Here is a 27,739-nt window from a genome sequence, read left to right on the forward strand (position 1 = left end):
GGGTTCTGCCCACGGGCCCGAGGATTGAGTAGATGGAAAGCGGGGACGCTGCCCCCCACCCCGAAGGCCCGGACACCGGGCGACGCACACCGGCCAGCTCACGCGGGAGCCAGCGAGAAGGGTCGGCACGAGCGCGCGCGGGGTCTCACGCGGCTCGGCAGCGCGGCGCGCATGCTCAGTCCGGCAGCTCTCCGGGCTGGGCGGGGGAGCCGGCGCTCCGAGGCTGGGGGAGGAGCGCTCAAGCAGCCGCCCCTGACCCGAGCGGGCTCGGCCGCTGCTGCAGCGCTCAGCGCCCGGGCCCTGCCGAAGCCGGGTCTAGCATGTGCCGCGGCTCCCCGGCGGCGGCGGCGGCGGCGGCTCCTCTGCAGCAGCCTCAGCAGCAGCAGCCGCCATGGCCAAGCCCAGCGTGGAGCTCACCCGCGAGTTGCAAGGTACGAGGCTGCCTCGGTCTCTGGGACGCCCCGTCCAGCATCCCAGACCCAGCGCGTTCCTCCCCGCGGTGCATCCTAGCCCGGTGTTTCACACCCTTCACCCCATGCATCCCGGCTCCAAGGCAGCCCCTGCATTCCAGTCCGGGCATCGCTGTCCCCTGAGCATCCTCCGCTGCCTGCCTCGCCTCACCCGGTCGGGACCTTCCTGTCCCGGAGCCGCCCGTCCCGCCCTTCGGTGACAGGTGCAGTTCCCTGGTGCTCCCTGGGGCTGACTTTCGGCGTTCCTGGCCCACCCTCGGCGAAGCGTCCAGTCTCCCATCCGGAGAGTCCCCGCTTCCCCGCCGGGCGGGGCCAAGCCCGCCCCTCCCGGCGATGGGAGCTGCCCCTGGTCCTGACCGCTGCGTGGCTTAACACCCTCCCTCCTCCCGGCCCCGCCCCGGAACTGGCCCTGAAGAGCCCCTTAGGAGCTGGGCAGCGCCCAGGCCAGTGGGGGCAAAGAAGGGAGTCAGGGAAGAGGCCCTGGATTAGACCTAAAACCAAGAGCAGGAGGGTCTCTGCGGCTCGCCTCCCACAGTCCCCGTCCCAGCCTGCTTCCTTCCTCGCTACCCACCACCCACACATCAAGGCTTCTCCCGTTTGCATGGTTCTCAGACCTAGCCCAAACCTAGGCCCGGCCACCCAGCACTGCCACAACCCTGACCCCCAGAGACAGGAGCACAGGCTAGCCCACGCAAAGCGCAGGATGCTCATGGATACTTAGAGGCATGCTGCGCCGTGGCAATCTCCCACACCTGCACACACACACAGCACAATCATGAGACCTGTGTAAATACATCTTCACAGAGATGGCACCCCAGCACACGCGCATGCACACACACACACACACACACACACTATATCTGGGTGGTTCTGCCAGCAGATGGGTATGGGGCTCATTTAAACATTAATTCTTCTCCCCGCCCAACACACACGGAGGAAGTGTCTGGCTCTGTGCCCCTTCCACAGCATACTCATTCACACTTACCTGTCCCCACCAATGCCACACTCAGGCTCCCTGACATCTCCAGGAGGCATGCACACTCTCATAGTAAAGGCAGACACTCACACCCAGACCACCTAGAATATAGTCAAAGGGACACCCCACACCCCCACACACTGACTCACTGTGTATGTGTCAATGGCTGTTGTAGTGCATGGGTTGGAAAAATTCTTCACACCCTCAGAAGTGTAAGACACACCCTCCCACAGACAGTCAGCAACCGTCCCCTGACTCAGGGACATCAGGAGCCGGAGTTTTCTCCACACCCTACTCCCTCTCTAATAGAAAGAGAAAAGTCAAAAAAGAGACAGTGTGAAAAGTCACCCAAGAAGGAAAGGCCTCTGTCCCTGTCCTCCCTTCTTTGTCTCTCTGTTTCTCTCTCATCCCATTTGACCCTGACCCTGCCTCTATCTGGAGAGCTCTGGGAGGTGGGGATGGCCAGGGTAAGGGGAAGCTCTGAGCAGGCTCCCACCCACCCTCAGACAGCATCCGGAGGTGCCTGAGCCAAGGGGCCGTGCTCCAACAACATCGTGTGAAGTTGGAGACAAAGCCCAAGAAGTTTGAGGACCGAGTGCTGGTGAGGGCACTGGGCATGTGGGGAGGGAGGAGGTGGCTGGCAAGGGCAGCTGGCCAGTAGAGGGCAGGGAGCTGGGAGGACAGAAGAGACAGAAGTGGGTGGACACTGAGGAGACAAGACCTAGGGGGAGGAGGCAGGGCTGGACTGTGTTGATGACCAGAAGTCTAGGGTAGGGCATCCGGTTGGGGGGACACTCCAAGAGCAGAGCTGAAGGGCTTAAGGAGGGCAGGGCCACCGGGGCCCAGCAGCTGCCATGAGCTGCTGATATTCTTTTCCTCTCTCTGCAGGCCCTGACCTCCTGGCGCCTCCACCTCTTCCCCCTTAAAGTCCCAGCCAAGGTGAGTTGGGCTGAGGAGCAGGAGAGCACCTGGCATGCTCCCTACCTCCCCAGCCTGGCAACCCAGGTCCTTACCAGGAGCTGAGCATCTCCATCCCTCCTAGGTGGAGAGCTCCTTCAATGTCCTGGAGATCCGTGCCTTTAACACGCTCAGTCAGAATCAGGTGAGTACCAGGGCTCTGGGCCCCACTACTGGGCCAGCTGGAGGAGGGAGCAGAGAGGAGGGAGTCTGAGGCTCTGACGCTTCCTCTCCCCCAGATCCTGGTGGAGACGGAGCGTGGCATGGTGAGCATGCGACTGCCATCAGCTGAAAGTGTGGACCAGGTGACACGACATGTGAGCTCTGCCCTGTCCAAGGTCTGCCCTGGCCCTGGGTGAGTGGCAAATGAGGGGTCTCTTAAGGCATTAGATGAGAGGGACAGTTCTTCCCTTCCTCCTTCCCCTGGGCCAGGGCTGAGAAAGAGAGCTCTCATGTCCCCACTCTTGGTTTTTCCTGGGATGCAGGAGCTATAACGTGGGAAGAACTGAGAGCCTCTTTCCAGCCCTCTCTGGAATAACTTGTTTCTTTTCCAGGTGTTTGATCCGGCGTGGAAACGCAGACACCCCAGAAGGGCCCCGAGATACATCCCCCAACTCTGAGACTTCCACATCTACCACCCACAGTGTCTGCGGTGAGCAGGGGCTGATGTGAGGAAAGTAGGCGCTCCACCATCTTGCCCCATGACCAGAGCCCTTTGTGCATAGGGTGTTGCCTGGGTGGGCGGGCTTTGCCTGCCCTAAGGACTCCCAGCTCCCAGACCTCAGGAAGTTCATGGCATAGCAAGAACCAGGAGCACTGGCACATAAAGTGACCTTGACTGTTCTCGAACCCCAAGCCTATTCCCCATCTCCTTACCCTCATGGAACCAGCCTATCTCCTGCCCCACAGGTGGCTTCTCTGAGACCTACGCTGCTCTGTGTGACTACAATGGGCTACACTGCCGTGAGGAGGTTCAATGGGTATGTTGGGCAGGGACCCTGTAGGGAACAGGTGGGACCTGGAGGGAGGGGGCTAAGGAGGAAGTGGAGAGCAGGTGTGAGCCAGTTCCACCTCTCCAAGGATGTGGACACCATCTACCATGCTGAAGATAACCGGGAGTTCAATCTTTTGGATTTCAGCCACTTGGAGAGCCGGTAAGCAGATGGGGCAGAGACTCCACCCTCAAATTCCCAACTTCAGCCCAACCCCAGCCCTTCCCAGGAGTGCCCTTCTGGTCCCACAGCCCCAGCTTTATCTCCCCAACTCCATCCCATCCCCATCTACTGATTTAGGCCTTCCCCAGCCCAACCACCCTATCCTTGGTCTCTTCTTTTCTGACCCAGCCACCTGCTCACCACTTTCCTGCCCCCTTCCATGTGCCCACAGAGACTTGGCCCTAATGGTAGCAGCCCTGGCCTACAACCAGTGGTTCACCAAACTCTACTGCAAGGACTTGCGGCTGGTAGGAACTAGGAGGGGCTGGTGAGGTGGGAGGAATAGTGCCCCCCTTGGCCCCTGATCACAAGACCCCCTCTTCCTCAGGGCTCTGAAGTGCTAGAACAGGTGCTACATACGCTAAGTAAGTCGGGGAGCCTCGAAGAGCTGGTGCTGGACAACGCCGGGCTTAAGACGTGAGGCCACTCTCCTCCTTGGGCAGTAGTGCACCCTTGATGTAGTTTTAGGGTCCCAGAACCTCAGAGCATGATGCAGGCCTCTGGACTATCTTATCCAGTGCCTCTCTCTACAGAAGAGGAGACCAAGGCCGAAAGAGGGCACAAAGCAAGTCGGAGGTCAAGCTAGAACTCAGACCCAAGCCTCCTGACCCCCAGCTCCATGGCCTTTCCCCAGGATGTTCCATGCCCCGTCCTCTTTTTCCATTAACTACCAAGCAGGGTGGGCTGCTCCAGTCTTGAGGACCCAAAGCTGATCTTTGTCTCAGCACAACTTCCTAAGGTGTGGAATGCCCCCAGGTACTCCGGAGTGGTGACAAGCTCCCTGGCAGGCCCTGAGCTGTTCCCCTGTTGTGGGGGCCTCTGACCATTGCAGCCCCAGCCAGGCAGTCAGGTAGAGGAGGAGGGGAAACCCAGAGGCTGGGACCTGGGGCTCAGCTCAGGACAAATCCTTCCTCCCCTTCCCTGAAGGGACTTTGTCCAGAAGCTGGCCGGGGTGTTTGGGGAGAACGGGAGCTGTGTGCTGCATGCCCTCACTCTGTCCCACAACCCCATCGAGGACAAGGGTGAGCCCCAGCCCTGAATCCTGTCCCCATCACAATGCAGACCCCTGTCCTAGCCCAGAGCCCAATCAGGTCTGAACAGCAGCTCTCCAGCCTGATTCCAGCCCCTGCCCTGACACCTCCCTCCTTGACCCAAGGCCTGTACCCTACTCGAGCCCCCAACCTGACTCTGTGCCACCTGCACCCACTGCCGTGCCCCTCACTGGGCCCATTTCTCTCTCCACTCCCCAGGTTTTCTCAGTCTGAGCCAGCAGCTCCTCTGCTTCCCCACTGGCCTCACCAAACTGTGCCTGGCCAAGACTGCCATTTCCCCTCGAGGTACTCGCACCAGGACCCCTGACCTCTGACCCTACCCTGGTGCTGCCTGGGGTGTTGAGCTCCAGAGGTACATCCACACACTCACACACCACCTCAGGGATGGAAGAGTGAAAAGGAGCCACGTTTGGGGAGCGGGGAAGAGTTATGTGCTGAGGGGAAGAGGTGGGGCTAGGGGCCAACCCAGCCCAGTGCCCGCTGTGCTCAGGGCTCCAGGCACTCGGCCAGACCTTCGGGGCCAACCCAGCATTTGCCAGCTCACTTCGATACCTGGACCTGAGCAAGAATCCTGGGCTCCTCGCCACGGATGAGGCCAATGTGAGTCCTCAGAACAGCCTCAGCCCCCTGCAGAAAGCATGCTTAAGCTTCAGGAGCTGGGAGGCCTTCTGCCCCATGGCCTCTGGGGGTGGTGAGACTCCATCGTCCCTTCCCCTGCAACCCCTCTTCCTTCCTACTCCAGGCCCTCTACAGTTTCCTGGCCCAACCCAATGCCCTGGTGCACCTGGACCTGTCAGGAACTGACTGCGTCATTGACTTGGTGAGGAGTTGGTGATGGGAAGCCAGTCTGAGGTGATTTGGGAAGACCACAGTGGGCCTCGGTCTCACCCCCTATCCCTGAGTACACAGGCGGGCAGAGCTGTCTAGATGACTTCATGTTCAGCTGAAGTATAAAGCAATGTCCATAGTTCATACCTGTGTGGCACCTTATCCAGGTCACAAGGTTGTGCTTGCTGTGCTTAAAAGCCAGCCCTTGCTCCCTTCCCCAGCTGTGCGCCCTGGCTCCACCAGGGGAATGGATGCTTTTTCTGACCTGAATAAGGCACCTTAGGAGTCAGTGGTGGCCCTGGCTTTACACATCCACTGCCTGTGAGCAGCTTCATGCTCCTGGAAGCCAGGCAGGGAGTAGACCCATGTTCCACAGGGGAGAAAACAGAGACTTCAAGAATCTGAGTGGGCATCTCCAGTGGAGCTCACACAGGCTGACCACAGAGAATGAAGAGCCAGGAACCTCGATGGGGAGGGAGGGGGAGTCCTTTCCTGCCACCCCCTACCCCCTTCCAGCTCCCCTGAGACCCACCATATCTCCCTCCACAGCTTCTCGGTGCCCTGCTCCACGGCTGCTGCCCTCACCTCACCTACCTCAACCTGGCTCGCAACAGCTGCTCCCACAGGTGGGAGAGGAGGGGGAAGGGAGGACGGGGCAAGACATGGCCAACCCCCTCCCTCGCTGACCCCAGGGTTCTCTCCACAGGAAGGGTCGAGAGGCCCCGCCGGCCTTCAAGCAGTTCTTCAGCAGCGCCTACACACTGAGCCACGTCAACCTGTCGGCCACAAAGCTGCCCCTGGAGGCCCTCAGGTCGGGTGGGTGCAGGGTTGGGGGCGCATCCAAGGGAACCACGGGGAGCGGGAAGAGGTAAAGGAGGGCCTGCTGACCTCCCTCCCACAGGGCACTGCTTCAGGGCCTCTCCCTCAACAGTCACCTCAGTGACCTGCACCTGGATCTCAGCAGCTGTGAGGTGAGCCCTCAGTCCCCAACCCCTCTGCCCTCCTCCGACCCATGTGCATTTCTCGGACCTAAGTCAAACCCTGGCTCCATCTAGCCTCTGTGCTGACCCTCTGCGACCCCCTGACCTGGCCACACCACCACTTTCCCCTCTCAGTCTGGGGTCTGTGGCCCTCTTTTCTAGAGGCCATTCATTCTCAAGTCTCTAGTATCTCTGCCCTTAAAGCTTTGGCGTGGGAGATACCAGACTTTTCCACCAGAGGGCAGGAGCAAGCTGTCTCAGGAATAGCAGCCTTTCTGGCCGAAGGGAGGGAAGCCAGCTCTAGGGAAAGATCTGGTGTGGGGAAAGGGTCTCCCTGATTTTACACCCAGATCCTGGCATGACTTTGAGTTCTGGTGTGACTACTCTATCCTAAGCATTAAAGGTGCCCTATCCCCCACCCCGACCCCTGCCTTCCCTACCTCACCTTGTCCCTGCAGCTCCGCTCAGCGGGAGCCCAAGCCTTGCAGGAGCAGCTGGGAGCTGTCATCTGTGTAGGCAGCCTGGATCTGTCAGACAATGGTGAGTAGTGGTGCCTCCCTTCCCTGGGGCCAAGGGAGAACAGGGGCCTGGAGCATGCAGAAGCAGCCCTGAGGGGACACCAGTCAGCCTCAGGCCTCGAGTCCAGGCCTCTCCCGTCTGCTCACCAGGGTTCGACTCGGACCTCCTGACACTGGTGCCCGCACTTGGCAAGAACAAGTCCCTCAAGCACCTGTTTTTGGGCAAGAACTTCAATGTCAAGGCCAAGTGAGGCCCCCTTTCCCTGCCCACAGACCCTCATTCCATCATTCACCCATCCTCTTGGCTCACCGTATTACCTCTGGCCACCTCTCTCCTCCAATAGCATGACCCCAGCCCCTCCCCTCCTACTCTGAGCCCCGCCTCCCTGCAGGACCCTGGAGGAGATCCTCCACAAGCTGGTGCAGCTGATCCAGGAAGAGGACTGTGTGAGTGCCTGTGCCTGGGCCTGGGAGGGGACCTGCAGTCGGAGGAGGCTGGGGGGACTGGGCCCAACCCCCCCTTGCCCACACAGTCCCTGCAGTCACTGTCGGTGGCAGACTCCCGGCTGAAGCTTCGCACCAGCATCCTCATCAATGCCCTGGGCAGCAACACCTGCCTGGCCAAGGTGGATCTGAGCGGCAATGGCATGGAGGACATCGGGGCCAAGATGCTGTCTAAGGCCCTGCAGATAAACTCCTCCCTCAGGTGGGGCCCACACCAGGACCCCCTGACCTGGAGCCCCAGCCCCTCCCCATATATACACAATCTCCCTGCTTGCCTTGATGCTCTGGACCTCCAGCCCCAGAACCATCTCTGAGTCAGCCTTATTGCCCCAAGAGGATTGTGTCCCTGGCCCCTAGCAGGGACCCAGGAGGAGGGGTGCCAAACTGGTGCTTACCCTCCCCCCAGAACTATCCTATGGGATCGGAACAATACATCTGCCCTGGGCTTCCTGGACATCGCAAGGGCCCTGGAGAGGTGAGTAGACCGTGGTCCTGCCGTGATCCAAGCCCCCAGCCTCCCTGCGCCTGGATCAGGCCTGAACTACTCTTGCCCCACCCTAGCCCCTTCGACCTATTTGCACAGAAATTTTAGGAAGGGCCATGGAAGAGAGAAATGATGAGCAAGGGGGCTGGAGGGCTGCTCACCAACAGAGGAGGCAGGGGCCTCCCATCCTCACCTGTTCCCACCCAGTGTGCCCCTGTGTCCCACAGCAACCACACGCTGCGCTTCATGTCCTTCCCCGTGAGCGACATCTCCCAAGCCTATCGCAGCGCCCCTGAGCGCACCGAGGACGTCTGGCAGAAGGTGCAGGGTGCTGTCCTAAGCAGGGTGGCACAGCAAGGGGCAGGGGGCAGCCCCCATCCCCAGGCCCTGACCCACCAACCCCATCATCTCCAGATCCAATGGTGCTTAGTGAGGAACAACCACTCCCAGACGTGCCCCCAGGAGCAGGCCTTCAGGTTGCAGCAGGGCCTGGTGACCAGCAGCGCTGAGCAAGTAAACATTTCCCTCTGGGACACGGGGCATACCCGGGGCATGCAGGGCACAGGTGTGATGTGATGGAAAATTGAGTGGGGGAGCATGAAGAAGCACTGCATGGTGCCTATCACTGGACTGAGCATGTGGGGAAGCAAAAAGAGAGGACATGCAGGATATGGGCTTCAAACATATGTGGGCGAACAGCGGGAGTGCACAGGACTCCGGGAGCTCAGCTGGGCATTCAAGAAGGCTGTAGCAAGGAGGACCAGGCCAGCCAGAGACATCACCTCCACCACTGTCGGTGCCAGCACCAGTAGCACTGCCCTAAGGGGTCCTACCTGCGAAGATGTGGAAGCAGGGGTCCCCTTGACACCCCTGCCACTGTGCTCCAGATGCTGCAGCGGCTGTGTGGACGAGTGCAGGAGGAGGTGCGGGCCCTGAGACTGTGCCCCCTGGAGCCTGTGCAGGATGAGCTACTCTACGCTCGGGACCTCATCAAAGATGCCAAGAACTCCCGGGCGGTGAGCCCTCCACAGGCTACCCTTCCCCTGAAGTCTGGAGAACCCAAGAAGGCCGACCATGCTAAGCCATGCCAGCCCTGCCCTGTGCATCTGCCTTCCTAGCCAAGGGGCCCCAGAGACCTAGCAAGTCCTGTTTCTGGCCTGCTAATCATAACCTCTTCCTTCTCCAGCTGTTTCCCAGCCTCTATGAGCTGGGCCACGTGCTGGCCAATGACGGGCCCGTGCGACAGAGGCTGGAATCAGTAGCAAGTGAGGTGTCCAAAGCTGTGGACAAGGAGCTGCAGGCAAGTCCTGGAGGAGGGAGGAAGCCATGGTGGGAACCCAGTGTTGATTGAGGCCCTAAGCCCAGAGCTAAAGTCAGATCTGGGAGACTTCTGGAGGGCCAGGAGGACATGCACAGAGTTGAGACCACCCACACTGCCACTGTACCAAGGCATTGCTGCAGTATCAGGCTTGGATTTTTTTCTGCTAGCTTTGATGTTGGTCTCTGAACTCTGACCTCCCCACTCTGGATTTGGATCCTTGGACTGACTCCCCCTGTCTGTATGGTAGGGTGGAAGGAGCACTGACCAGAAAGTGGGGAAGTCTTAGTGTCCAAGACTCTGCCACTAACGGTTTTGTGACCTTAGGCAGGTCCCTCAGTCTCAGCAGGAGGGGCTGGAATAGATAAAGTCTCTTCTGCTGTGGTGCCAGCCCTGATCCGGTCCCCCTTGGGCCTCTGGCCTCCCTTTCCCCCATACTAGGTGATCCTGGAGTCCATGGTCAGCCTGACACAGGAGTTATGCCCTGTGGCCATGCGGGTGGCCGAGGGACACAACAAGATGCTGAGCAATGTGGCGGAGCGAGTCACTGTGCCCCGGAACTTCATCCGAGGGGCACTGCTGGAGCAAGCAGGACAGGACATTCAGAACAAGCTGGAGTGAGAGGCAAAGGGCAGGGCTGGGGGCTGAGCTGGATTTGGCCCAGATCACTTAGGGACTTAGGACTGGAGAGCTATCAGCAATGAATAATGAATGGCACAATCTCCATTATAAGGATCAATCTTTAACCAAATGCAACCTCGCTATTTAGGGTCTGACTGGTCTTTGCCCTAGAAATCTAAGTGCTGAGCTGGGGTTTAGGAGCCAAGGTTGTGCCCACACAGGTGTACACACACATACCCACACAAATACACCAGGAATGGGATAGCAGGGCCTCCTCGGAGGCATGGACGAAGAAAAGTACCTGAGTTGGGTGCATGGAAGCACTGTCTTCCTCCCAGTTTTCATTGCCCCTAGAGTTCTTTCATTCTGGGTCTGGGTGCCACCACTCACCAAAGCAAAGGAAAACTAGTACACATGCCTATGAAACAGCTAGGCCCAAGGAAGGGTCTTTTCTACCCTCACAGTAGCAACTAGCAGGGTTTAGTTACTCAGCACCCCAGTTACCTAGCTCTGTTCCACTGGGGTTCCAGGGGCCTGACCTAGGGCCCCCTTGCTCCTTCTTCTCCTCGAATTCCTCTTTCCCCACACATAGTTGAGCTGGGGGCTCTGGGGTGGGACTAGATGTGTATTTGTGGAGGAATGAGTGTCGAGGGCTAGGCTGCCTCCTTCAGCAGCGACATGCGCTCCATGGGCAGACAGACCAGGCCAGCTGGCCATTCTCTCAGGCTTCTGGGAGAGGGAGTGCCTCAGGGGCCATGCGGGGGACTGAGGTGCTACTGTTCTGAGTAGCCCCACCTGTGCCCACAGCGAAGTGAAGCTCTCAGTCGTCACCTACCTAACCAACTCCATAGTGGATGAGATACTGCAGGAGCTCTACCATTCCCACAAGAGCCTGGTAAGCAGCCTGGCCTGGCTCGGGCACGCCCTCCACCCCACATTATCCTGTCTCCCTAATCACCCTCCCCTTCAAGGCCCTGGGAGGTGGGCAGCTTCCATGGAATTCTGTTCACGCCTGCCCTTCCCCAGGCCCGGCACCTGACCCAGCTAAGGACGCTGTCAGATCCACCAGGGTGCGCAGGCCAAGGGCAAGATGCGTCCTCCCGGGGCCGAAGCCGGAACCATGACCATGAGGAGACCACAGATGATGAACTTGGGACCAACATTGTGAGCCCTCCGCTCCCTGCTCCTCCTTAATAACCTGGGCCATGCCCTTAAACCTGCACAACACTGTCCCCTTCCACTGATCTGTACTCCCCTGGCCACCTCACTGTGCCTGGCCTTCTGCCCCCAATCCCTATCCAGCCCAACCTCTTCCCTCATCCCAGTGCCTCAGCCCCCTGAGGAGCGAGGGGCAGGATGGGCTCAAATAGGAAGGTTTCATGAGGAATGGATGGCTTTGGGTGAGGTTCCTGGCCCTGCCACTCGTCTTCATTTCTGCAGGACACCATGGCCATCAAAAAGCAGAAACGCTGCCGCAAGATCCGGCCGGTGTCTGCCTTCATCAGTGAGTCTCCCAGCCTCCGTTCTCGTGGACTCCAGACTCCCGCCCTCCGTAGCCCCTCTTTCCCTTGATTTTTTCTCTGTCTCCCCATCCTGCTTTCTCCCCATTCCTCTGCTAGTCCCTCTAACGCTCCTGTCCTTGCAGGCGGGAGCCCTCAGGACATGGAAAGCCAACTGGGGAACCTGGGGATCCCCCCTGGCTGGTTCTCAGGACTCGGGGGCAGCCAGCCCACAGCTAGTGGCTCCTGGGAAGGTCTATCTGAGCTGCCCACTCATGGTTACAAACTAAGGCATCAAACACAAGGGAGGCCCCGCCCCCCCAGGACCACACCTCCAGGACCTGGTCGACCCAGTGTGAGTCCCTAAGGCTTCACAAGAGGATCCCCTTCACTTAGTGACACCAGAGCCAGGGGTTTTACCTTTAGGACCCAAATGCCAGAGACAATAGCCTTGAGGGATTGGGCAGGAGTCCAGGCGTGCCAATGAACAGGTGAGGGATTGTCCAGTTTGTATGAGAGCTAGACCTTGTCACAGATAAGAAATCTCTGTCTGCCGGGCAGTGTCATTCTTATTTTGGTGAAGGATAGAGCCACCAAGAACACCAAGAGCCACCAAGCTTAGGAAACACCGGGTGAACTGAAGTCTACATTTCCATAAATGTCCAAGCCCAAAGGGGAATGCTCTGAGTGGATGGGAGGTGGGGCTTCCTGACCTAGATGAGATGTCCCACGGGACTTTCCTCCCAGCAGATGCCAGCACCTGGCACTCGTCAGGAGAATGGGATGGCCACCCGCCTGGATGAAGGGCTGGAGGACTTCTTCAGCCGAAGGGTCATGGAGGAAAGTTCTAGGTGTGATGCCTAAACACACTCCCATTTTCAGCAGGCCCCAAGGCCCTAGAAGGGCTGCTGTGTCCTCCCAGCTCCCATGGGAGTCTCCATAACAACAGTGCCCAAAGCCAGTCTCTGTGGGAAATTTCCCCACATTCTCATCCTTCCCCACCCAGCCATGACCTCTGCATCTTCCCAGGACAGCTGGGAAGAATGGGGCCAGAGTGAACCACCACAGTGGGGTTGGAGAGCAGGTGTGGATGAGGGGGAGGTGGGGGGCAGCCCTGGGACAGGATACCCATTAGTGGTGAGAGGCCCGGGGGGTAGTGTTCCCCGTCACTGTCCTGCAGACTGCCCGGGGTCTGTCCAGGAGGAGCCAGGTCACTTGGAGAAGCTGAGAGGAGATGCGGGGGAGGTGCCTGGGAAGAAATATCAGTCTGCGGGAAAGGCTGCTAGAGGATTACAACGGGACAGGAAAGGCAAGGGCATCATCTCCCTGAGAACTAAGTGGAAAGGGCTGCAGTGCAGCCGGGGAGACCAGATGAGAGGAAAGCAGGTTTATCAGACCCAGGATTGAGCTTGCATCTGGCATTTGTTGCTAACTTACCCCGATTCTCCCCAGCTACCCCCGGACTCTGAGGACCGTGCGGCCAGGACTCTCGGAGGCACCGCTGCCTCCACTCCAGAAGAAGAGGCGCCGGGGCCTGTTTCACTTTCGCCGTCCCCGGAGCTTCAAGGGGGACAGGGGGCCGGGGTCCCCCACCACTGGACTCCTCCTCCCTCCACCCCCACCCCCTCCCCCGACTCAGGAGAGCCCCCCTAGCCCAGACCCCCCAAGCCTCGGCAATAACTCCTCTCCCTGCTGGAGCCCAGAGGAGGAGAGCAGCCTCCTCCCTGGATTTGGTGGGGGCCGGGGGCCTTCCTTCCGCAGGAAGATGGTAAGTGAGGCAGGGGCTGCTGTGTCTTCCCCTTTTCCTGCCCCACACTTAACCCAGTCTCCTACCCCACCCCAAGCTTAATGGGAGAATGCTAGGACCCAGGGTTCTTGGGAACATTGGTCATTTCAATTCTCCTCTCCTTGAGAGTGGACTAAGACCCAGTGGCCAAGAGCATGCTGCGAGTGCTATATGCGAATGCAGGCGTTGGAAGGACTCTTCAGAGGGTCTCGGCAGGGCTTCCCCATGGCTAGGGACTCAGTGAGGCAGGGGTCCTCCTGACAACTCCTTCACAGCCTGGGGAGCCCCATTCCACTGGGAACTGCTAATAAATAAGAGACCTTGTTCTAGGGCACTGAGGGGTCAGAGCCAGGGGAGGGGGGCCCAGCCCCTGGGACAGCACAGCAGCCAAGGGTTCACGGTGTTGCCCTTCCCGGGTTGGAAAGAGCCAAGGGTTGGAGCTTCGATGGGAAACGAGAGGTGAGTGGAGCCTGGGACAACAAACTGTGGGTCCTGAGGGTATCTGTCCACCACCCTCTCCTTCCCGCTCCCTCATCCCTGGTGGTTGAGTAGAGAAAGCAGATGCTTTGGCATTAGAAGATGTTAGCTGCTATTCAGCCCCCACCACACACTTGCCGTGGAGCCCTGGACTGGTCACTTAACCTCTTGAAACCTCTCCTTCTTTACTGTAAAGTGAGGGGTTATAAAAATACTTACCTCTAGAGCTCTGTTTCCCAAACAATGGTGACTTGATTACAACCTTTGCGACTGATTTTTACCTGAATTATTACTTACATAGTATTTTTGTTTAAATTAACTCACCTTTTTTTAACTTAGGCTAGACCTAGGCGTTATCTTTAAAATCACAGGCTGTTTGAATGAGTCATGTTTTTTTCTACGACACATGAAATACATATGGAACTATAAAGATGGAAGTATACTCATTTGTGTAAGCCATTTCTTGTGCCCCTGGGGAGGTATGGGTGCCACTCTTTGGGAAACAGTCTAAGTGTCTAGGGACTAATGACATAAGAATGACATGGAGATGCTAGAGCAGAAGCCCTTTGTCAGCTGCAGTCCTGCCACAGAGGAGACTTTCTTACGACCTGACCCACTGTTCTTTCAGGGCCCAGGCCCAGACCAGGAAGGCAGCACCCAGGCCTGGCAGAAACGGCGCTCTTCGGATGATGCAGGTAAGAACAGTCACATTCAAAGCCCTTTTTGACCCCTCTCTCAGGGGTCAAATTTACCTTTTTCCTTTCTTCTTCTCTCTTTCTCATCCTCTGTCTCTACTCCAGGGCCTGGATCCTGGAAGCCTCCACCACCGCCCCAAAGCACCAAACCAAGCTTCAGCGCCATGCGCAGAGCAGAGGCCACATGGCACATAGGTATGGAAAGCCTCTTTTCAGGCAGCAGTACTGAAAGCCCAGGGTGTGTCCAAAGAAACAGAAGCCCATGGCCCCTGTGCTGGGGAATTTATGGCCAAGGTGGGGCAGTGAGAAGTCAACACAGTGAAAATGTTTAAGGATATTTACAAAGCTATATCCAAAAGAGACAAACAACCCAATCCAAAGAAAGCTTCTACAGAACAAAAGCGGCTTCTCCAGTGTTAGCAAACAGGAGCAATGCTTTGTGGATGGCTCTGGTGAATTCTCTAGGGCAGGTGCAGCCTCTGGTCACCATCGGCACAGTGGCAGCCTTTGTAGACAAGGCTTCTCTCTGCACCTTGCTGGGAAGAGGGTGGGCAAGTCAAACTGCCAGCAAGTGCCAGCTATGCCAGGCCCACCTCACAGATTTCAGCCTCCTTCAGAAGTCGTTTATCAACTCACCCTCAGCTCACGCAGAAAGGTGCCCCAAACATGGGCAAGAGCTCGTCTCGGAAGTCAGAAACCTGCGGTATTAGTCCTTCTCAGCCACCCACAACCTTAAACAAGTCATTTACTTTCTGGCCCCATGACTGGAGGAGTAAAAGGGAGGGGATTATCCCAGGCGTGACACTTCCCTTCTGCTGGCTTCAGAGCACCTTCCGCTTAGGGAGCCACTAAAGAAAAGCTGGTCAGCTCAGCATCAATTTCAGTTGCCAAAGGCCTGGACTGTGACCCTCCAGCAATATTGACATAGACAAAATCTCCCTGTAGATGGAGACACCCCCTCAGCCTCTTTCACTCCCACCACCAGGCTAGCGCATAAGGGGTGGAAAGAGCTAAGAGCTGAGCAGGCTGGTCTGGCTTGAGCCACGTGCTCCCCACTGTCCCATCCCACCCATTCTACATCTGCCCCTCTCTCCCCTGTAGTGCAGAATCAGGCTAGCCTGAGACTTGGAGTGCCCGTGCCCTTGCCTCCTCCTCCAAGGCCAACCCAGCACTGGGGGCATCTTTGCTGATTTTTTCCATCCCATACACAGGCTAATTAAAGCGCCCCAAAGTCGGGCTCCATCTTTCATTTAGGAAACCGCAATAGTCAATTGCCCCACTGCACACACACCTCACAGATCCACACGCAGACAACACTTTCCAGTGTCAGACCCACAGGCTCATGTTGCTTAAAGGCCACCAGGGCAGGGGATGAGTGTGCCAGGGCACCCCTCCATCTAAATCAGACTTTCAGACAGAGTTCTGGGAATGCCAGGCTGCAGCCTTGGCAGAGCCCCCAGGGCACTGCAGCCTGGATGGGCAGCATGCCTGTGGACCCAGCAGGCCCTGGGCCCTGCCTCAGCAGGAAAGGGGTCGGGCACTGCTCTGCAAGAGGAACAGCTAGGCCACAGTCCCCTCCAGAGGTGATGGCCTCAGGATGATCCTGGGAAACAAGGGCTAAGGAGCGTGGATGTAGAAAGGCACATGAAAGGCCGGGTGCGGTGGCTCACACCTGTAATCCCAACACTTTGGGAGACCAAGGCAGGCGGATCACGAGGTCAAGAGATCGAGACAATCCTGGCCAACATGGTGAAACCCCGTCTCTACTAAAAATACAAAAATTAGCTGGGCGTGGTGGCAAGCAACTGTAGTCCCAGCTGCTTGGGAGGCTGGGGCAGGAGAATCGCTCGAACCCGAGAGGTGGAGGTTGCAGTGAGCCGAGGTTGCAGTGAGCCAAGATTGCACCATTGCACTCCAGCCTGGGTGACAGAGCAAAACTCCATCTCAAAAAAAAAGAAAGAAAGAAAGAAAGGAAGGAAGGAAGGAAGGAAGGAAGGAAGGAAGGAAGGAAGGAAGGAAGGAAGGAAGGAAGGAAGGAAGGAAGGAAAAGAAAAAAAAAGAAAGAGAGGCACATGAAAGGCAGAGACATAGGAGCAAGTGGGCTTGGAGGGAGAAAGTCCTGGCCTCCAGGGCTTCAGTGGAGAGAGGAGACAGGGGCAGGAGCTATGCAAGAATGCCTTTTCCTGCAGCTTCTCCTCTCTCTCATCCCCAGCTGAAGAGAGTGCCCCCAACCACAGCTGCCAGAGTCCCAGCCCAGCCTCCCAAGATGGGGAAGAGGAGAAGGAGGGAACCCTCTTCCCAGAAAGGACACTTCCAGCTAGGAATGCCAAGGTGAGGGCTGGCAAGATGGGTGGGGGAGGCACTTTGATGAGGCAAAGGGACTAACTGACCCAGCATATTCCTTCCTCTGCCAGCTACAGGACCCCGCTCTAGCTCCACGGCCTCCCAAGCCAGTGGCTGTGCCCAGGGGCCTCTGGCCTCCCCAGGAACCAGGGGTCAGGGAGGAGGCTGAGGCTGGAGATGCAGCTCCAGGAGTCAACAAACCCCGGCTGAGGCTGAGCTCACAGCAAGACCAAGAGGAGCCCGAAGTCCAAGGTCTGCCACCCTGGCTGAGTGGGGGGGCTCAGGGCACCTCTAGGACTTTGCTGCCCACATCAGGTCCTCTTCCAGAGCATGGAATGAGTGACAACCAGGAGTCACAGCCTGGATAAGCATCCAAGCCTGAGCCCCACTCCTGTGTTAGGCCTGCCTTGATTGTTATTTCAGGGCCCCCTGATCCAGGCCGGCGGACTGCCCCCCTGAAGCCCAAGAGGACACGGCGGGCACAGTCCTGTGACAAGCTGGAACCTGATAGAAGACGGCTTCCTGACCCCACAGGTGCTGGTGGTGAGAGGGCACGTCCTCCCTTCCCACCTATCTGTCCAACATGACACCCCCTGAAGCCCCAACACCAGGTGGCTGGCTGTCCCTGCCTAGGAAACAGGGCTCCCTGGATTTGTCCCCAGCAGGAACCAGTGAGCCAGGAACAGACTGACAACTGCCACAACACCCTCCTCAGCCCTCGACATGTGCCTCACAAGGACTCAGACCCCTATCCACCCCCAGTCCCCCAGGGCCCCCTGCCAGCCGCTGTCCTACAGGAGCAAGACGGCAGGACCAGGCATGGGGGAGCTGGAGGCAGGGACTAGAACAAAGGGAGCCACCTGGAGAGATGGAGGCTGTCAGTGCCTGCCTCGATGCCTCTCTCTGCAGAGAGCTTCTGGGTGGGGGCTTATCTCCTCCCCCAGGAGGGTGGATCTCTGTCCCTCTATCCCCAGGGACTCTCTCCCCACTTGTATAGAATAAAAAACCAAAATCACTGCCTGCCTCGAGTCTCTGCTATCTTCCCCATTCACTGCCTCCACCATCTGCTCTCTTCCCACAAACCCTCGGAGCTTGGCCACAGTGGAGAAAAATGAGAAACATTCCACAGGGATAGACTTGGGATTCTGAGAGGAGCAGGAGAAAAAACAGAACTGCCGAGGGAAGGGGACTGATAAGTCCCCAAGCCAAGGTGGATGTTATGCACAAGGTCAGGGCTGAGCTTCCTGTAGAAAGAACCAAAAGGACAGAAACCAACCCAAATGCCTGTCCAGCTTTTGGGGGTGTAATGGGATTGGAAGCCCCAGTGTACCAGAGGGACACGGGAGCAGTGTATGTGTGTGTGTGTGTGTGTGTGTGTGTGTGTGCGCACATGCACACTAATGGGGGAATTACTTGATGTTGTGCCGTCCTGGGGGCACCCTCACTTGTCAGAAGTCTCAATAGCAGAGTGGCTTGCAGGTGAACAGAAGTCTCTGTGGCGTGAGGTCAACAACTAAAGTAGCTGTCTCCCATGTTGTCCTAGCAAATACTATCTTTGCATTCAAGATCCCACTCAAAAGCCCCTTCCTCTGTGAAGTCCTAATGCCTTCCCCACTCATCCATATCGCACCCTGCCTTAATGTGCTCCCACTGCATCCTGAGCAGGTCCATAACATTGCACCTGTCACACTTAATTGCGTATGCATATTGGCTTATCCTCTTTCTGTCTGTCTGTCTGTCTTTCTGTTCCATATACATCTGCCTCCCCCAGGGGCAGAGGCTGTGTCTTAATCACCTGTGTAGCCCCAGCACCTGGCACAGTGCCTGACACCCAGGAGATGCTCAATAAATGGCTGCTACATTAATACATGAGCAGCTTAAGGGGATGGAGGGTGAAGGTAAATGCTCTTGGGTACTCATCGCAGACCACAATGTGCCCAAATGTCTTCACGTGTGGTTTGCAGCTCCCCAGGCAACTGCTTACTTCCCTTACTTACTGATTTCACCAGGAATGACTTGTTTTGTTTCCTTAAGATCTGTGCATGGCACAGCACCTCCCACAAGGGTAAGGCCATATGGGTTGAATCTCGGGGGGTGTTGGGTACAGTGTGGCACCGGGAAGAAGCCTTGGGAGTCAGTCCTTCAGCACATGCCCTCATCTGACCAGAATATGAGGTTGGGTGTTCTTAAGCAATTATGTCCATTTCCTGTGTCTCCTTATAAAATGGTGGCTAGGGAACTGGACATCATTCTGAAAGCTAAGACGTTCAGCAAGGTACGTGATGGTTTTTAAGGAGCATGGGAAGATCACATTCTGCTGTATTCCGGGTTAGTTTGAGTGAGTACATGTGTGACAAGGACAGCCCAGTGTTCCTGTATATGTGACTGCAGATATCCTTAGCTAGTGTAACAATGTTGAAAGTGATGTGAGAAGGGGTATGTTTCCCAGTGTGTATCCGCCGGGGGCTGTAACTGTCATGGTGTCACAGTGAGTTTATGTACTGGCGCCTGTGTGTGTCAAGATATGTGTGAGCCTGTGAGTCGTGGGTGCATGTGTCGCCATCATTTCTCTGTTTGAATGTGTATGTGCATGCACCACTGCAATGTGCGCATCTCTGTGATTCTGGGTGTGGGTGTGGTGTGAAGGGGAAGATGTGTGTCACTGTGTCTGTGGGGGTCCTGTCTCTAAGCCACCCCCAGCCTGCCCTCCTCCCCCGGTTCTGTGGCTCCCTCCCAGGCTGTGGCCCTGCCCCTTCCCTCTTCTCCCTCCCAATCCATCCATGCAGGGGGAGCTGGTGCTGCGCCCCCCCCCCACCCCTCCCCACCCAGGCCCCATAAATAGCAGCAGAGCCGGAGCTGGAGCCGGCGCCAGCGGCTGGAGCAGCAAGGGAGTCAGGGCCAGGGCCAGAGAGCCGGAGAGAGGAGCCCCCGACCGAGAGCCCAGGTGAGCCCACCCTTCCTCCCCAGCCCAGCCCCAGCCCAGCCCAGCTTGGCCCAGTCTCCATAACAACATCTCCTGGAGCCCCCAGAGAGATCCCAGCCCTGCCCAATCCCTTCACCACCACAAGCCCCTGCCTATCTCAGGGACCCCCAAGAACTGGGAGACTTGTGGCTGGAAGGCAGAGACCCCCCCTCCCCCAGCCCAGACCCTCCCTCACATATCCAGAAAGGCACACACTGTGGGGAGGTAGATATCCAGCCAGAGAAAGGTCCCACTTCTGAGGGAGGTACAGGAACTGTCACACCCTCCTGGAAATGGACACACGACATAGGGGGACAGACACGGAGGGTGGGGCACTCAGACACACCAATGCACACTCACTCAGGGAAGCATGACATGGGATCAGACAGCCTCACCCTGAGATCTGTACAGACACAGATAGATGGACTGACCGGCCATGAACTCGGGCCGGCATACCCCTGCCTGCTTCAGCCCGAGGCTTGGTACCACTGCTGGGGGAAGGTGGCATGCGTGCATCCCACGGGCAGCATGGAGGGAGCCACGACTCCCCAAAAATCCTGTCGCTAAGAGACAGTGCCAGTGCTGCCAAGAAGTGTGAAAACAGGGGAGGTGGGGAGGGATGTGAGGCTTGTCACAGTTGGAGCTCCTGCCAGGAGCCTGAAGGAGCTTTCAGCAGAGCCCTGGTCCTGCCTCCCAGCCCACCACCGCCCCTTTTCCATCAGCTAGCCGGAAGGGGAATGGGGGTAGGGAGTGGATAGGGATAGCCCAGCAGGGGCCTTTCCAACCTGTCTCCTGCCCACTGCAGACTCCACTTCTGAGACCCATCCTCTTCAGACCTCCAGGGGCCTCTCCACCTCCTGCCCCACCCCCTTGCCCTAGTTTAGCTCCCTCGTGCCAAGACTGAGTGCAGCGCTGGCACAACACCAGTCGGGAAATAGCAGAAGGTGCTGAGGCAGCAGAAAGTGTAGATCAATCGATGGCCTAGGAGCCAAGACTGCCAGGAACATCCCCACCCCAATGCTTCAGCCCTCTCCAGCCCCATCCACGCATACCTAGGCCAGCAGCACAAGGCTTCTGTGCAGGAGTGGGAGGCTCAGGTCCTCTGCCTTCCCCTGCTCAGAACTCTGGTGAAGCTGAGCAGAGGGCAGGGGAAGCAGGAGGTCCGTGAGGCCCCAGGGTCTAGGGAAGGAGGTTAAGGGGTGGGGCCCAGGGACCCCAGAGGATAGACCCCTCTGCTGGCAGGTGTTCCCTTTCCAGGGTCCAGGCCACCTGCTCTGTCCCCACAGTGACATGTCGGACCCTGAGATGGGATGGGTGCCTGAGCCCCCAACCATGACGCTGGGGGCCTCTCGGGTGGAGCTGCGGGTGTCCTGCCATGGCCTCCTGGACCGGGACACACTCACCAAACCCCACCCCTGCGTGCTGCTCAAGCTCTACTCTGATGAGCAGTGGGTGGAGGTGAGAGCAGTTCAGGTTTCTCCTTAACTAACCTGGGTTAAGCTTGGGAAGGAGGGAGGCTGGGTGGGAGCAGTGAAAGCCTTGCGGGGAAATGTGTGGACTCTGCAGCGCCTTCTCGAGGCCACTTGGGTAACCTTGGAGATGGAGTCCCAGAGGGTCCTGAGATTGACCCAGAGGCAGTGGGGTTGCTCCCAAAGGCCTCATGATAGCCCAGAGGACTGACGGTCCAGTGGGCAGGCAGCACCCCAAGCTCAGGGATCAGCTTAGGAAGAGAAGAGCTGGTTGCTGGGGACGTGGGGACCCAAGAAGAGCTGGCATGACTAGGGCCGTCCAGGGCAGGGAAACGTGTCCTCGGTTCCCAGAGAGTCCTCGCCTCCCTTCAACCACTACCACAGGTAGAGCGCACGGAGGTGCTTCGCTCCTGTTCCAGCCCTGTCTTCTCCCGGGTGCTGGCCCTTGAGTATTTTTTTGAGGAGAAGCAGCCCCTGCAGTTCCACGTGTTTGATGCCGAGGACGGAGCCACCAGCCCCCGAAATGATACCTTCCTCGGCTCTACAGAGTGCACCTTGGGCCAGGTCTGCATTCCCGGCTACCCTTCCCTACCTCCATCAGCTTTGCCTCTGGAAGCCGAAAAGAGAGAAAACATGAGCTCTAGAGCTAGTTCAACCCAGCCTTGGCTCCCATCTCTGCCATTCACTAGCTGTGCAGCCTCAGGAAAGATACTTAACCTCTCTGAGTCTTAGTTTTCCTATCTAAAAAATGGAGGAGTGGTCAGAGTGCTTCCCTCTTCAGACTACTGTAAAAATTGAGCCCAACCCTAGCCCAACTCAAAGTGCCAACCCTCGCGGACACTCAGGGCATTTATTATTCCATCCCTTGTACGTGGCCAAGGCAGATGGGGATGTCACAGCTGGGTCTCCCTCCACCTCCATCCCCAGATTGTGTCACAAACCAAGGTCACTAAGCCATTACTGCTGAAGAATGGGAAGACTGCGGGCAAGTCCACCATCACGGTAGGCAAGATCACCTGTACTCACCCTTGGTCCAGGTATTCGATGCCCCTGCATGGACACCTATGGTGACATCATGCCCAGGACCACCCCCACCTAAGGGAAAGGGGATGGGGTGGCCCCTGTGGTAAGGATAGGGGAGTCCTGCCACTTGTATCCCCCTTGCAGATCGTGGCCGAGGAGGTATCAGGCACAAACGACTATGTGCAACTCACCTTCAGAGCCTACAAGCTGGACAACAAGGTTGGAACCCCAGAGTCCAGGCCCCCAACTCCCCTGTCAGTCCTAGGCCTCCCACTCAAGACAGATCCCGGGAGCCCAGGCCTGCTCTCTTCCCAGTGTGAGCCCATCCCCCACCCTCCTTGCAGCTCTCACCAACCTCAGGGGCCCTTTCTCCTGTATCTTCAGGATCTGTTCAGCAAATCTGACCCTTTCATGGAAATCTATAAGACCAACGGGGACCAAAGTGATCAGCTGGTCTGGAGAACTGAGGTTGGTGCCTGGGGCTAGGGGGATGAAGGGAGGGAGAGTAAAGTAAGAAAACCCAGACAGGAGCTGACCAGCCACCTGGTGCCTCTCCAAGGTGGTTAAGAACAACCTGAACCCCAGCTGGGAGCCGTTCCGCCTGTCGCTGCATTCCCTATGCAGCTGTGATGTTCACCGACCTCTCAAGGTGAAGTCCCAGCCGAGCCAGCACAGCCTACTTAGAGCAACCAATCTGCTATCTAAGACCTTTCCCCTGCATGTGGCAAGCCTCCCTCCTCTGCCCCAAGTGATAAGCACATCCCACTGTGGGATAAATAATAGGTCACAGCTCAATGTTAAACTTCCCACATGTATGCATTTTATCAGTGGCCAAAGTCCCTAGCAGATTGAGCCAAAGAACAAAGTTCAGCAGGTGGCCTCTCTGGGCAGGTTGAGGATCTGTTTGGACCTCGAGACTGTGAGGTCCCTGCCTCTGAGTCCCCCTACCCACCGTGAACACCGCAGAGCATCTCCAACCTGACCCCACCCCTCCCCCTGCCTTCTCAGTTCCTGGTGTATGACTACGACTCCAGCGGGAAGCATGACTTCATCGGCGAGTTCACCAGCACTTTCCAGGAGATGCAGGAAGGGACGGCAAGCCCTGGCCAGGAGGTGCCACAAATACCCCACCCCCAGAATCCCACCCAGATCCCTGGGAGAATCCTGAGGGTGATGCTGAAGAGACCACCGTAGGTGATAGGAAGTGGCGAGGGTGGAAAGCACCTGTGCTCAGCCGAAGGCCCGAGCCATGGGGGTCTTGCTCTGGGAGGCTCTGCTGGAAGGGAGAAAGGGGGGTCACCTGATGGACTTGTGACCCTGAGCTTGTGGGGTGGGGTCTAGATGCAGTGGGACTGTATCAACCCCAAGTATCGGGACAAGAAGAAGAATTACAAGAGCTCAGGGACGGTAGTGCTGGCCCAGTGCACGGTAAATTTCACTTCCTGCTTCAAGCCTTGCCTCAGCCCCTGCCCCTACCACACTCTCAGGTTCAACCCTTCCCTTGTTTCAAAGACCAGTTTCTGTGCTTCTGGGAACTGGGAACCACCCCCAACTGCAACCCAAAATCTCTGGCTCCCCCATGTTCCCCACAGAAGCCCTACCCAAGCTCCCTCCTCAAAGGACCACCCCATCCCCTCGCCTTACCCCTCTCCCTACCTCCAGGTGGAGAAGGTGCACACCTTCCTGGATTACATCATGGGTGGCTGCCAGATCAGCTTCACGGTAAAGACTCAGAGTGAGGGCACACAGGCAAGAGGGAGGGCTGAGTCCACAGTGAAAGGAAGAAGCCCAGAATCTCCACTGCCCCAACTTGGGCTGCTCATGAGCCTTCGCATTGTCAGCTTATGCGCCCCCCTCATCATGTGGCTACCTGTAGCCTCCCCACCACTCGTCTTAGTCCTCCCTACAGATCCCAGCTCTGGCCTAGGCAATCTGGTGGCTCTCATGGCTGCAGCATGACCTTTTTTCCCACCCCCACCCAGGTGGCCATCGACTTCACCGCCTCCAATGGGGACCCGAGGAGCAGCCAGTCCCTGCACTGCCTCAGCCCCCGACAGCCCAACCACTACCTGCAGGCCCTGCGTGCAGTGGGAGGTATCTGCCAGGACTATGACAGGTAGGAGGGAGTGGGGTGGGAGGGAACAGGCAGGGAGGCCTTGCCCGATGGATTCCACAGCCTTTTCTTCTCCCCAGTGATAAGCGGTTCCCAGCTTTTGGCTTTGGGGCTCGAATCCCCCCCAACTTCGAGGTAGGCTAGATACGAGGGAAAGAAGGAGATGGGGGGCATGTCAGTCAGGAAGAAAAGGCAGGCCCTCACTGCTCCTGCCTTGCCCTCGCAGGTGTCCCATGACTTTGCTATCAACTTTGACCCGGAAAATCCTGAATGTGAAGGTAAAAGGGGAGATTTTCACCTGCCCCGCCTCCCCCCAGACACACTCCACACAGGAGCACAGACTCCGTTCCCAAGGGCCCAGCTTCCTGTCCCTTCCGCCCATCCCAGGCCTGTCTTTATCAGGCAAGGCTTCCAGGGCCGAGGCCCAGCATCTGCACCCAACTCTCCCTGCCAAGGGACCATCCAACTCTCCCACTGCTTAATGAAGGAACTCGAGGGCAGGGCAGTCCTCAGACCTGGAAGCATTTCCTTGCTTTAAGGAGTGTCAGGAGGGGGCCCTGCTCATTTCTACCAGCTTCACAACTTCTCTTCACCCACAGAGATCTCAGGAGTCATCGCCTCCTACCGTCGTTGCCTGCCCCAGATCCAGCTCTACGGCCCCACCAACGTGGCCCCCATCATCAACCGTGTGGCTGAGCCCGCCCAGCGGGAGCAGAGCACCGGCCAAGCCACGGTAGGAAGACATGGCGGGCAAACAGGAGCTGCCCCATGTGTCTTTAAGTGGTGCCAGGGCCAGGGCCTGCACCTTGGTGGAAACGGTGTCAACGCCCTTGCACACAAAGCCAACCCTTCTACCCTCTCTGCTTGCCCTCAGAAGTACTCGGTGCTGCTGGTGCTCACTGACGGTGTGGTGAGCGACATGGCTGAGACTCGCACTGCTATCGTGCGTGCCTCCCGCCTGCCCATGTCCATCATCATCGTAGGCGTGGGCAATGCTGACTTCTCTGACATGCGGCTGCTGGACGGCGACGACGGTCCGTTGCGCTGCCCCCGAGGGGTGCCTGCAGCCCGAGACATTGTCCAGTTCGTGCCCTTCCGAGACTTCAAGGATGTGAGTCCCCCGTGCCCCTTCCGGCTGAAGGACTCCTCAGCTTCTCATCCCCCCAAATCTGACCTTCGTCTTCCACCATTTGATGTCCTGCTAAGGACACGGGAGCCCAGCTGGCCACCCTGAAGCCCCACTTCTCCCTCAGCTGACCCTGCCTCCCCTACTCTTCCTCTCACCCCTAACCACATCACTGTCCCCACCCTAGGCTGCCCCCTCTGCACTCGCCAAGTGTGTCCTGGCTGAGGTGCCACGGCAGGTGGTGGAGTACTACGCCAGCCAGGGCATCAGCCCTGGGGCTCCCAGGCCCTGCACACTGGCTACAACTCCCAGTCCTAGCCCGTGACTGCCACCCTCCGGACCGACACTCCCTCAGCCTCTCAGTGAGTCCTGGGGGTTCCAAAGGAGTGGACACAGTGGGTGCAAAGTGGGGCTTGGTAGAGCCCATCTAGGCTGGGTGTAGTGTAGAAGAGAGTGCTTATGACTCTCCCACCCCCTCCCAGGTGCCTGTCCTGACCCTCGTGACTCCAGTGACCAATGCCTCCACCTCTTGGACCAGCTGTGCCCCCTGGGTTCTGGACGTGAGTGGTGGGCCCTGCTCCTATCTCTCCAAACCCCATACCCTTCAATGCTGTGGCCCCTCAGTGACTTCCTTGGGTGATCCTGACTTTCTAGCCATTAATAAAGAGAACTGCTCCTAGCACCTCAGCCTCTAACCATCATGCCTCAGATGCCCACTGGGCAGCCTGCAGCACCCCCACACACACCATAAGAAATGAGGACCAGCACCTTTCAAAATCTGAGACAGAGCTCCCCAGGCAGGCTGCTGTCTCTGCAGTCTTACCCCAACTATGTGCCAGTGGGATCTGAGAAGCCCCCACCCTCACCTCCCAACCCCAGGGGGTCTAGGCACCATGGAGAATAATTACAGGAGATAGGAGGATAATTAGGGGCTGTCAGGGGGGCAGGATGAAGCTTTCTTATAGCTGTCTCCAGAGAGGCCCTGCTGGGTCCCGTAGGAGCTGAACCCCATCCCCCACACAGCTGTGGGGTGGGCCAAGAGCAGATGCTGGGGGTACTGAAGGAGGGCAGCAGGTCTGCTAGTGAATTGGGAACATAGCGGAGCATCTAAGGCCTATACAGTCTGGTTTCCTGGGTGTGTCAATGTGTGTGTCTGTTCATGGCCTTAATGGGTCACATTCATGGACTCAGGGATGTGCAGTGCATGAACACACAGATTCACACACTTAACAATCTCATCAGCAACAACAGCAAATATCATTACGTAGCATGTGTCAACTTTATGCTAAGTGCTTATTTAAATGCATTTATTCTCAGTAGGTGGTTACCATTATTTTCACCATTTTTCTGACAATCAAGTGCAGCTTGATTTTAACTCACCCATGGTCAAAAAACTGGTAGAACTACAACTTGAAACAGGGTCTCACTGTGCCACCCAGGCTGGAATGCAGTGGCAGGATTATGGCTCACTGCGTCCCCGAACTCCTGGGCTCAAGTTATCCTTCCACCTTAGCCTCCTGAGTAGGTGGGACTCCAGGTGCATGCCATTACATCTGAATTTATTTTATTTTATTTTTTTGTAGTGGCAGGGCTCTCGCTATGTTGCCCAGGCTGGTTTCAAACTTCCTCCTTGGCCTCCCAAAGTGTTGGGATTACAGGCAGGAACCACTGCGCCCCACCTAAAGCACTACTCTTAATCACCACAGTGGGCAACTTTTTTTTTTTTAAGTATACTCAGGTAACCCAGGAGTATCCTTTTGAGACCCAGGTATGTGTACTGTATATGTGGCCTAGTTGTGTGCTCAGGTGTCTGTGGATGGTTCTGTCTGCCTTTGTGTGCCATGCAGGTGAGAAAAGTGAACAAGAAAAGTAGTGGGTCTGAATTACAGCTCCAGGGCAGGCAAGGATAGACACAGGTGAAATTTAGCGTGAGAGAAAAAGAGCTGGGCTCCTGGAAGGACCCTCCCTGCCCCATGCTCTCCCTTCAACAATGAGTGTGGAAGGGGATGAAGAAAGAGAAGCTAAAGGTTCTGTGAGCCCCTCAGAGAGAGAATCCAGAGCCAGAGAGGATGGCCAGTGGCCAATGGTTGGGAAGGGAGAGGAGACGAGAGAAATTCTGAGAGTGATGGAGGAGAGGACTCCCATTGCAGGCTCCTAAGCGGAGGAGGGATGAGCTGGGATAGAGGAGGGGAAAGAGGGAGCAAGAACTGTGACGGGAAGAGAAGAGACAGCTGGGGAGGGGGTGGAGAGAGGGGGTAGAAAGGAAGAGGGACATATGGGAGCCTCTTCCCCCATGCCCGAAAGCTTCTCCCATTTATTATGTC

The 27,739-nt window shown here is 57.4% G+C and overlaps 2 protein-coding genes across 10 annotated transcripts; both read left to right on the forward strand.

Moving 5' to 3' along the window:
• Positions 1–216: 216 nt before the first annotated feature.
• CARMIL3 (capping protein regulator and myosin 1 linker 3) lies at positions 217–17,739 on the forward strand. 9 transcript variants are annotated; one of them, XM_032180053.2, is made up of 40 exons: positions 217–431; positions 1,953–2,047; positions 2,335–2,385; positions 2,489–2,548; positions 2,643–2,758; positions 2,958–3,055; positions 3,313–3,383; positions 3,484–3,557; positions 3,790–3,865; positions 3,946–4,034; positions 4,545–4,639; positions 4,868–4,954; positions 5,160–5,269; positions 5,412–5,489; positions 6,047–6,123; positions 6,204–6,308; positions 6,399–6,468; positions 6,936–7,017; positions 7,146–7,242; positions 7,388–7,442; positions 7,529–7,701; positions 7,906–7,974; positions 8,211–8,304; positions 8,398–8,496; positions 8,871–8,999; positions 9,170–9,283; positions 9,743–9,918; positions 10,730–10,817; positions 10,949–11,086; positions 11,363–11,426; positions 11,568–11,776; positions 12,169–12,272; positions 12,874–13,189; positions 13,538–13,666; positions 14,313–14,379; positions 14,485–14,574; positions 16,592–16,710; positions 16,794–16,974; positions 17,146–17,256; positions 17,385–17,739. In XM_032180053.2, the coding sequence occupies exons 1-40, from the start codon at positions 392–394 to the stop codon at positions 17,411–17,413; spliced, it is 4,125 nt and encodes a 1,374-aa protein (XP_032035944.1). In that variant the 5' UTR covers positions 217–391; the 3' UTR covers positions 17,414–17,739. The 9 variants fall into 9 exon arrangements, with proteins under 9 accessions (XP_032035944.1, XP_032035945.1, XP_032035946.1 ...); XM_032180054.2 differs by having other exon boundaries at positions 17,388–17,739; XM_032180055.2 differs by having other exon boundaries at positions 12,172–12,272; positions 17,388–17,739.
• Positions 17,740–18,843: 1,104 nt separating this feature from the next.
• Positions 18,844–26,097, forward strand: CPNE6 (copine 6). The gene is made up of 18 exons (XM_058429352.1): positions 18,844–19,210; positions 19,460–19,666; positions 20,971–21,142; positions 21,538–21,717; positions 22,081–22,155; positions 22,321–22,395; positions 22,561–22,644; positions 22,736–22,825; positions 23,185–23,289; positions 23,518–23,604; positions 23,839–23,898; positions 24,159–24,292; positions 24,370–24,424; positions 24,516–24,567; positions 24,889–25,022; positions 25,164–25,400; positions 25,603–25,777; positions 25,898–26,097. The coding sequence occupies exons 1-17, from the start codon at positions 19,161–19,163 to the stop codon at positions 25,738–25,740; spliced, it is 1,935 nt and encodes a 644-aa protein (XP_058285335.1). The 5' UTR covers positions 18,844–19,160; the 3' UTR covers positions 25,741–25,777; positions 25,898–26,097.
• Positions 26,098–27,739: the final 1,642 nt, after the last annotated feature.

Source organism: Hylobates moloch, unplaced genomic scaffold (assembly GCF_009828535.3).
Source record: "Hylobates moloch isolate HMO894 unplaced genomic scaffold, HMol_V3 SCAFFOLD_16, whole genome shotgun sequence".
NCBI classification, from domain to species: Eukaryota; Metazoa; Chordata; class Mammalia; order Primates; family Hylobatidae; genus Hylobates; species Hylobates moloch.

Coding starts and splice junctions, on each gene's coding strand:
- CPNE6 (XM_058429352.1), top strand. CDS start 19,161: ATGTTTCCCAGTGTGTATCCGCCGGGGGCTGTAACTGTCATGGTGTCA. Junction 22,826..23,184: donor ATGTTCACCGACCTCTCAAG/GTGAAGTCCCAG, acceptor CTGCCTTCTCAG/TTCCTGGTGTATGACTACGA. Junction 23,290..23,517: donor CGGCAAGCCCTGGCCAGGAG/GTGCCACAAATA, acceptor GGTGGGGTCTAG/ATGCAGTGGGACTGTATCAA.
- CARMIL3 (XM_032180049.2), top strand. CDS start 392: ATGGCCAAGCCCAGCGTGGAGCTCACCCGCGAGTTGCAAG. Junction 3,056..3,312: donor TACCACCCACAGTGTCTGCG/GTGAGCAGGGGC, acceptor CCTGCCCCACAG/GTGGCTTCTCTGAGACCTAC. Junction 11,087..11,362: donor ATGAACTTGGGACCAACATT/GTGAGCCCTCCG, acceptor TCATTTCTGCAG/GACACCATGGCCATCAAAAA.